The sequence below is a fragment of the Erigeron canadensis genome, chromosome 4, assembly GCF_010389155.1.
Source record: "Erigeron canadensis isolate Cc75 chromosome 4, C_canadensis_v1, whole genome shotgun sequence".
Lineage (NCBI taxonomy): Eukaryota > Viridiplantae > Streptophyta > Magnoliopsida > Asterales > Asteraceae > Erigeron > Erigeron canadensis.
Window position 1 is genome coordinate 21538927 of NC_057764.1, and position 9589 is coordinate 21548515.

Sequence of the window (9589 nt, forward strand, 5' to 3'; positions counted from 1 at the left end):
GATTAACTTGTTGTAAGCAATTAGTCAAGTATTGGTTTGATTATTAGACGCCTTGGTTTTGTATAAACAGGTCTTGTCAAGTACTGGACTTCAATTTCGTAAGGATATGATGACTTCATATTATATATATAGTCATAAGGAAGGTATGATATCTGTTTCATCTAATTCGAAATTAATTTTACTATAAATAGTAACCCAACTTCCATATTCACATGTAATTGGCACAATCTGAACCAATCATAAATAATTTTGCTACATAATTCCTTGTCTAGTTGATGATTAATATTCTTGATATTGCTTTAATTCATCTTCTTTCTTGGTTGTTTCTCTCAAGGGGGATATTTTTCTTTAGCACCTCTTCCATTGGAGGCAAGGTTCTAATTTCTTGTAACCCCTTGACGTACCCTTCATTCTTTATTGATTACATCGTTCCATATCGGCGTATTTTCCTGATCTCTTTGTATATATATTATAACATCCGAGTTGGGGGAAATTGAAGTATTAAATATGGAAAAGAAGAAGGGAAACATTTTGATGAATCGATACGAGCTAGGAAGGTTGCTTGGCCATGGCACATTTGCAAAGGTGTACCATGCTCGAAACCTAAAAACAAATAAAAGTGTCGCGGTGAAGGTGATTGAGAAAGAGAAGGTGATGCAGAACGGGTTGATTGACCAAATTAAACGAGAAATATCCGTGATGAGGCTTGTTAGGCATCCGAATGTGGTTCAACTCTATGAAGTTATGGCTAGCAAGAGTAAGATTTATTTTGCCATGGAATATGTAAAAGGCGGTGAGCTTTTCAATAAAGTCGCGAAAGGGAGGTTAAAAGAGGAAGTCGCTAGAAAGTATTTCCAACAATTAGTTGCCGCTGTTGATTTTTGCCATAGCCGTGGCGTCTACCATCGTGATCTCAAGCCAGAAAATCTCCTCTTAGATGAATCTGGAGACCTTAAAGTCTCGGATTTTGGATTAAGCGCTTTGGTTGATTCTAAAAGGAATGATGGTCTTCTGCATACAACGTGTGGAACACCGGCTTATGTTGCACCAGAGGTTATTCACAAGAAAGGTTATGATGGCGAAAATGCAGATATTTGGTCATGTGGGGTTATCTTGTTTGTTTTGCTTGCAGGCTATCTTCCATTTAGTGATCCTAATTTGATGGGAATGTATAGGAAAATTAGTAAAGGTGACTTCAAATGCCCACATTGGTTCTCTCCTGAAGTCAAGAAATTGCTTTCAAGAATTCTTGATCCCAACCCAAAAACAAGGGTGACATTAGCTAAAATCATGGAAAATCCTTGGTTTCAAAAGGGATTCAAGAAGATCGAGACACACTATATACCACGAAGCGTTCTTGATGATGAAAATGTGTTCAACTTTACCGAAAGCCCAAAGGGTAGTAGTAATGATCTTAAAGGACTTGAAGAGAAAGCATTGAGAAAAAGTTCTTCCATGAGTACTTTGAAACCAACGAGTATGAACGCATTCGATATCATTTCACTTTCTCAAGGGTTCAATCTTTCTGGTTTATTCGAAAATGATAATGTTCCAACTAAGAAACCTGAATCTCGTTTCTCGACCAAAAAGTCAGCATCGACAATCATGTCGAAACTTGAAGAAGTCGCATCGACTGAGCGGTTTCAGATGATGCAAATGCCAGATGGAACCGTAAGGATGCAAGGGAATAAAGAAGGGAGAAAAGGGCAGTTAGCCATAGATGCGGAAATTTTCGAGGTAGCACCCTCCGTACACATGGTTGAAGTAAAGAAATTGGCTGGTGATACCATGGAATATGAAACTTTTTGTGATCAAGGATTGAAACCTACTTTAAAAGACATAGTTTGGACATGGCATGGTGATGAACAAGCCACATCAACAAATCCCACAAACCATTCATGATCAACATAAGTTTTCCCTTTAGTTTTTTGTCCAATATATATATATATATATGTACATCTTCAAAAGGTTATTTTAAGTTTACACAAATGTAAGATTTTTCAATTTTTAAGAAAACAATACTACTTATGTAAATCCATGAAGTCATTTGTTAAGATTATGAGTTGATGCAATCCTTGTTTCTGACATTTCTTTGAGATATATCATTCTTGGTTTTGTATTTTTTATTTTTGGGTTGGAAGGTAAATCGGCCAGAAGTATTTTCAGCTCCAAAAGGTTTTAAGCAACCAATATAAGTCCAGTAGGCCTAAATATAGGCCCATTAAAAGGTCATTACTTATGAGCCCACAGAAAGAGGTTAGATTAAAATACCGTTCCTTTTTTTATTATCTTTTTAGATTTCTATTCTTAATCTTACTCCTCAATATGAATCTAGCTAAAGATAGGTAAGAATCTTAATATAAGACTATAAGATAAATAATCTAACCCTAATCTTTTAAGCATATACAAGCCTAAAACGTCTCATTTTAATTATCCTATTTTGACTGGTCAGGTCTTTTTTCTTCCGACTTTGACCGTAAATATCTTTGTTTGTGTTATATTTTAGCCGGCGAAAGTTATATCAATGAAAAGTGGATTTAAAACTCAATCAATTCTTATATGTTACATCAAGTGTTATATAACGCAAACAAAAATATTTACAATCAAAGTTGAAAGAAAAAGACGTAAAAAGTCAAAATAAGACACTTAATATGGGACATAGGGAGTAATGAACCGTAATCATTTTTGTTTACGTTTTAAAAAACATCGTATTGAAATCATCACACTCATTAATATGGACCATGCTAAAAATCCTAACGTGTGTGAAGCGATCGTTAATGTTAACTTTTGAATAGAGGAGTGATAACCCTACCATCATTTCTATTAACTTGCTGCAATGTATAAAATGTTTAAAAGTCACACTGTTATTCAATGATGCATATATATATGTATGATGTATCAAATATAGTGATGAGATTATAAGAATACCAGATCTGGTAACTACATAATTAGCAATCACTACATACAAGATAACTTAATTAAAATAATTATGAGCATGATTTATCTCAATCTTCCTCTTCGACTTTGGTTGAAAAGATCATTTAGATATTAATATTTATCATTTTCGTAGGAAGAAAGTAACTATCAAACAAAAGATGATATATTCTTTTTGATGATATAATATGAAAGATGATAACTCTTAATCAATTATATATTCCTCAACTTTTTGTAAAGTTATGAGGTTGACTAAACAAGTACCAACAACCGCAAATATGTTTATGGTAAACGTTCTCTGTCACAAATTACAAATAGGTAATTGCTAGAATTATTACTTTTCTAGCTCGAAGATTAATGGATACTAAATGATATATGGGATCAGGGGTTCCATTTAATTTCATTTTTTTTAGAATTATTACTTTATAATTTATTTAATGTTACTTGTACATATAAAGTTTCCTATTTTTTTTAAACGATAGTATTATATTAAATAGCAAGATGTTATACATATAAAGTTTCCTGATTTTTTTTTTAAACGATAGTATTATATTAAATAGCAAGATGCTAAAAGTTAAAAGTATAAATACGTAAATATACAAGTAAAGAGTTAACAATACAACTTTCCTAATATTTTTATGCTTTTTAATACAACTAAACACTAAACAATTATATATTGAAATGAACATAAATAAACGTGGTAATTCAAAGAAAATTCACCTAGAGAGTTCGCACCAAAGTGAAGATGTCTACGAGCAAAGAAGGATATGAATTATGATGTCCACTCATTAGGTTTTATCTTCGATCATTAATTTATAAGGTGAGAATTATAAAAGCATATTCTCCTACTAAAAATCTAAAATAGTTGTCCATAGATCTATATTTAAACCTACCTAATAAATTAGTAAACCCATCATAAAACCTTAATCTCAATTAGTTAGTTTATCGAGTAAATAAAAATGATGTACTACATAAAATTGAAATAATTCCAATAAGTTTAATGAAAGGCTTAAATTTTAAGGTCAGTTTGTTAAGTTTGACTCTATCCGAGCTTTTTAACAAAACAACCTCGATTAGATCACGAGTAATAGTTTGATTCATGTACTGTAAGAAAATGTAGGAGGATATCAAATGAATGTACATATCTAATTAACATTCATGTAAACTTGCATAAAGTTCATAGCCTCGTATTCTTTCTTGCTCATCTATAATTTTACCTTTCAAGGAAGAGTGTAAAAATCTAGAAATGACTGCTAAAAATAGAAGAATATTCTCTTTTATTATATTTGAATTTAAATTACATGTCGATAGCTATTACAAAAGAGAAGTCAAAATCTTTGAAACAGATTGAGTAGCTGAGTAGTAGAATAGAATAAAGTGAAAGTGTACATGATTATAATAGACAAACACTCCCAAAAGAAAACTTGTCAAAGATATTTTTTCATCATTAAATAAAAATGGCCCCAAAAACGGATCGTTAATATGAATCCTACAATCTGACTAACGCGACATTACATGTTACGATAAATAATTGATAATGAAGACTTTAACATTTATATGATAGTCGCATTCATATATTACAATACATACAAACTCTCATTTTCTTCCAATAGTCGACAACATTATTATACCCAAACACCAATAATCAAAGAAGAACCTTACAACAAGTCATATACTAAAATTTTAGAAATTTACAATTACAATGACACAAGCATCCATGAACAAAAAGCATTATTTTTATACTTTTGTCAAATACATATATTACATAATAATAATCACCTAATCAAGATCATTTTTGCCAAAATCCTAATCAAGTTAAGGGTCACCCTGTTGTGCCCATGGTCAATATAACCAATCTTTGGGTCCGATAAATGGACTCCAAATCATTCTTTATTTGGTTCTATGGAGACGGGATCCGGCAACATCAATGTTCTTAATCCGGGCCTGAGTTCACGATCAAAAAACTCATCGTATTCGACTCTGTCTCCGGCTTTCTTTTTAAGTTCAAGCACTCTTAAATTTGGTGTTAATTCGAATATCTCAGCACCTATAGTTAAGGGACCTCTCTCTCCCTCTCTTGACCCTTCCAAACTAACTCGAAAATCTTTTTTACGTACTTTGAAACTAACCCCTTTCGCAATCTCTTCAAGTTTCGAGATTATGTTAGGAACCGATGCACTTGACACGAACCGTGACTCCTCGCCCCCGTCCTCAAACAACCCGGATAAACTACAACCCGGAGAAAACGATATCAAGTCAAACGCGTTCAAACTCGCGGGCCTCGGCATCGACGCCGATACTCGCAACTGCTTCCGGGCCTCGGGTATTGTTTGTGACTCCGAACCCGATGAATAATCAATAACATCGGCTTCAATTTCACCATGAGGCACACTATATAATTTATCATCCTCTAGATAAAATTTAACATCTTGAAACCCCTTTTTAAACCAACGGTTTTCCATAATTTCAGGTATTGTGATCCTTTTCTCAGGATTTGTCTGCAGGAGGCGCTTTAATAAGCGTGTTAATTCCGGTGTGAACCATCTGGGACACCGGAATTCTCCTTTATAAATTTTTTTATACATAACCATAACATTTTGATCATTAAATGGCAAATAACCAGCCATTAATACAAATAAAATCACACCACAAGACCAAACATCAACTTTGGCCGCTTCATAACCTTTTCGGCCCAAAACCTCTGGAGCCACATAAGCTGGCGTCCCACAAAACGTATGAAACAACCCATCACCTCTAATTTGGTCCGAAATCGCGCTTAATCCGAAATCCGAAACTTTTAAGTTACCATCTTCATCTAGCAAGATATTTTCTGGCTTTAAATCTCTATGAAAAACACCACGTGCGTGACAAAATCCTACAGCAGAAATTAATTGTTGAAAATAATTTCTAGCTATTTCTTCTTTTAATCTACCTTTAGCAACTTTATTAAATAGTTCACCTCCTTTAACATATTCCATAACAAAAAATATTTTAGCTTTTGTTGCCATTACCTCAAAAAGTTGTACAATATTCGGGTGTCTAACACGTCTCAAAATTGATATTTCACGTTTGATATGCGATATCAAACCACCTTTTAATATTTGTTCTTTGTCGATCACTTTTATTGCAACAAATTCATTTGTTTTCACGTTTCGAGCCAAATATACTTTAGAAAAACTGCCATGGCCAAGTAATTTACCGATTTCGTACCGGCCCATTAAGAGACCTTGGCCTTCTTTCCTTGTTGTTGTTGTAGGTGATGATGATGAGTTTGTTGCCATGGTGACAACAATTTTAACAAAATGAAGTTGAAGTTGTAATTGTTTAAAAGTGTATAAAATAAGGTTTCAAAAGGCAATATTTTGGCCTGCTTTTTTTTTTTTGTTGTTGTTGTTATTTGGTGAGTTGTGTTGATGATGTTTGTGAGGTGTATAGTGAGACAGAGGATTTGTATATTTGGCAGATGGGTATAGTTTATATAAGAAAATAATCCAACGACTATTCGACATGCTCCGTGACATATATGTCTAAATCAAGGATAAATTATGTATAGAAATCAATATATTAATATTATGTATTTTAACATCAAACTATATTTGAGTTTAAATAATAATAATAATAATACAGACTAAACTTCAACACATTATAGTTGGCTCATTATCGGTATTTTTTGTCCTTATTATTACCGTCATAACAATTCATTTAAATTAAAAATCTGCAAAGAGAAATTGAAAAACAAATTACAATCCAATAGCTAGTATAATGTGAAAACTCTAAGTTCCTAAGCCACCGGATCTATGAAATTAGATAACTAACTATTGAGTGCGGAAACTTTCAAAAGCTAGCAACCAACGATACAATATACATGAACAATAATAACGATTACAAGTAAAACACGAGCTCAACTAAGTAGAGAAAACGTAAAACAAAAGACTAGAGAGATTAACACGTTGCAACTAAACCTCTACTCAAGCCTAAAACATAATGTCTCTATATATAGGCATTGGACATGCTCAAACTCAACCTCCCATGGTCGAACTCGACGTGGTTGAGTTCGACCTGGTCAACCCTATAGTTGACTTGGTCGTGTTTGACCTTATTTCATGCAAAAACAAATCATATAATAAATTACATATCCAAACGACTCAAGACAAACTTTTATAATGATGTTGTCACCCAAAATGCACCAACAGACTCTCCCTTGACATCAACATTTAGAAGTTTTCATCGATCTATAAAGTCTTCACTTGTGATGTATAGCAATAGTAACGGAAATGCACAACAAACACTCCTTGACACTTGCTATCAATTCTGACAATCATTAGTTAAAAAAACCTGCATCAACAAACTTCCATTTAACCAATGATAGCAGGGTTTTTTTCGGTAAGACTTGATCTTCATACGCTGCACACTAATCTTTAAACTGCAAAATTTATGTATCTTTCTGACAGCTAACAGATCCAATACACAGATTGTAATTCTCCCCTCAAAAGTATCCTTCTCCAAATTAAGCTCCAAGCAATATTATCATGCCAAACATCATAACTTCAAAGTATTCCTTAAATCATTGCTTCCAAGCAATCTAGATATTATCGATTCTCCAAGCAATAACATATATCATGCAAGACAATATAGCTAAATCCATTTGATCTTCATCCTTAATCGGAATATCATAAAGAAGTTGAATCTCCAACAATCAGCATTGAATTTATCACCTTCCACAAAGATAAGAAATTATGTAACTTGAATTTCAGATATGCAACACTTATAAGAATCATGTCTTCAACCAATAGTGTCCGGCTCTATCTTGTAACTTTATGAATTCACCAATCACCTAACGTCTTTTGTATCAAATCTGCAACCCATTTAATCTGCAACCCATTCACTAGTTACCTGATAAATCATCTCTATATCAATGGCATAAAATAAAGGTTTGATCAACTACTTGGCTACAAATGATTAATTTCATCACAAAAGCTCTAAGACAAAATCCAAAACACTTGCGCAACAAAGATCATCTATAGTTTAATTAACTTTCAACCCTAATCTTCAATCTTCATCTGATTCATTTAAATCACCTAATTTATAATCAGGGGCCTTTGATCCAAAAATTAGGTCAAACACATGTCACACAGGTTTGGAACCAGAAAGATACCATGATTGGATTCAAAACCAGAAAGATACCATGATTGAATTCTGTCAAAACATCATGATCTTTATTATTTCAAAAAACCAAATTTTTTTTATGGAATACATGGAAGGTTTTAAATGTTTATCCCCCCTTTTCTCTACAAAATTCTTAAAAGAACCTATATGATTGTTTTTTGTTTCAACACATCTCTCATTCTCATTTTCATCCCATGTTTGTTCACATATGTGATCAAGGAATAACCTATGCAGCTCCTTGTTAGAACAACATTATGACACAGTTGTTCATATATACAATGAAAAGATAACCTAATAGCTCCTTGTTGGAACAATCTTTTTGGCATGATTCTTGAAACTCTAAGATTTCTCGGAATCTATTAGAGGATAGACTTCGAGCCGTCATTGATTTATATATCATCTAAATTAAGAACCTAAACTAAAAGAGTTTACAAGTTCCAAATCTTAATGATATTAAGTTAGCACCCAAAATTGTTCAAGTCTACAAGTTCAAAAACTTGATTGACAGAGATCAAACTCAAAACCAAATGAGTTACACGTTCAATCTCAAACAAGTTTAAACTAAAACTTGAACAAAATTATAAGTTATTTAGAGTGTATAAGAAGTTGTAAGAACTTTTGATTGGTTAAGTTAACAAGTTCAAAAATTCGAAATTCAGATTTCAAACCTTAACTCAAAAGAGTTTTTTGAGTTCAAAATCAAGTCCGAAAGATTCAAACCTTAACTCAAACGAAGCAAAGAAAATCGTTCTTAGTTTAATGTAAGGTAAATGGAGAAGTATTTATAGCCAAAAGTCGAAAGTGAACTCGACCAAAGAGGTTGAATTCGACCAAAGGTGGTTGAGCTCGACCAAAGAGGTTGAACTCGACCTCTACCAAGCTAGAAATTGCCAAAACTACTTGAAAATTGTTGAAATCTCTAACCCCGAACACGATCAATGGCTCTGATACCACTTGTAAGTCCCTAAGCCTTCGGATCTACGAGATTAGATAACTAAGTATTGAGTGCAGAAACTCTCAAGAGCTAGCAATCAACAATACAATATACACGAACAATATATGAATAATCAAAGCCTTGTATTACTTCAATAATAACGATTACAAATAAAACATGAGCTCAACTAAGTAGAGAAAACGTAAAACAAAAGACTAGAGAGATTAACACATTGCAACTAAAACTCTACACAAACCTAAAACATAATGTCTCTATATATAGGCATTGGACATGGTCGAACTCAACCTAATATGGTCAACCTCGACCACCCATGGTCGACCTCGACCTCCCAAACTCGAACTTGACCACCCTTGGTCGAACTCGACCTGGTTGAGTTCGACCTGGTCAACCCTATAGTTGACTTGGTCGTGTTTGACCTTATTTCATGCAAAAACAAATCATATAATAAATTACATATTCAAACGACTCAAGACAAACTTTTATAATGATGTTGTCACCCGGAAATGCACCAACAAAAAGTTATTTATCAAATTA

At 33.1% G+C, this 9589-nt stretch overlaps 2 protein-coding genes across 3 annotated transcripts; one reads left to right on the forward strand and one right to left on the reverse strand.

The window, feature by feature from the left end:
* Positions 1-507: 507 nt before the first annotated feature.
* LOC122597151 (CBL-interacting serine/threonine-protein kinase 20) lies at positions 508-1902 on the forward strand. The gene has a single exon (XM_043769782.1). It carries the CDS (start codon positions 508-510, stop codon positions 1900-1902), a length of 1395 nt encoding a protein of 464 aa, XP_043625717.1.
* A 2677-nt stretch (positions 1903-4579) lies between these two features.
* On the reverse strand, positions 4580-6388 carry LOC122595147 (CBL-interacting serine/threonine-protein kinase 12-like). Of its 2 annotated transcripts, XM_043767467.1 has the most exons (2): positions 6134-6387; positions 4580-5809 (listed from the first exon to the last, which is right to left on the reverse strand). In XM_043767467.1, the coding sequence occupies exons 1-2, from the start codon at positions 6213-6215 to the stop codon at positions 4818-4820; spliced, it is 1074 nt and encodes a 357-aa protein (XP_043623402.1). In that variant the 5' UTR covers positions 6216-6387; the 3' UTR covers positions 4580-4817. The 2 variants fall into 2 exon arrangements, with proteins under 2 accessions (XP_043623402.1, XP_043623401.1); XM_043767466.1 differs by having other exon boundaries at positions 4580-6388.
* Positions 6389-9589: the final 3201 nt, after the last annotated feature.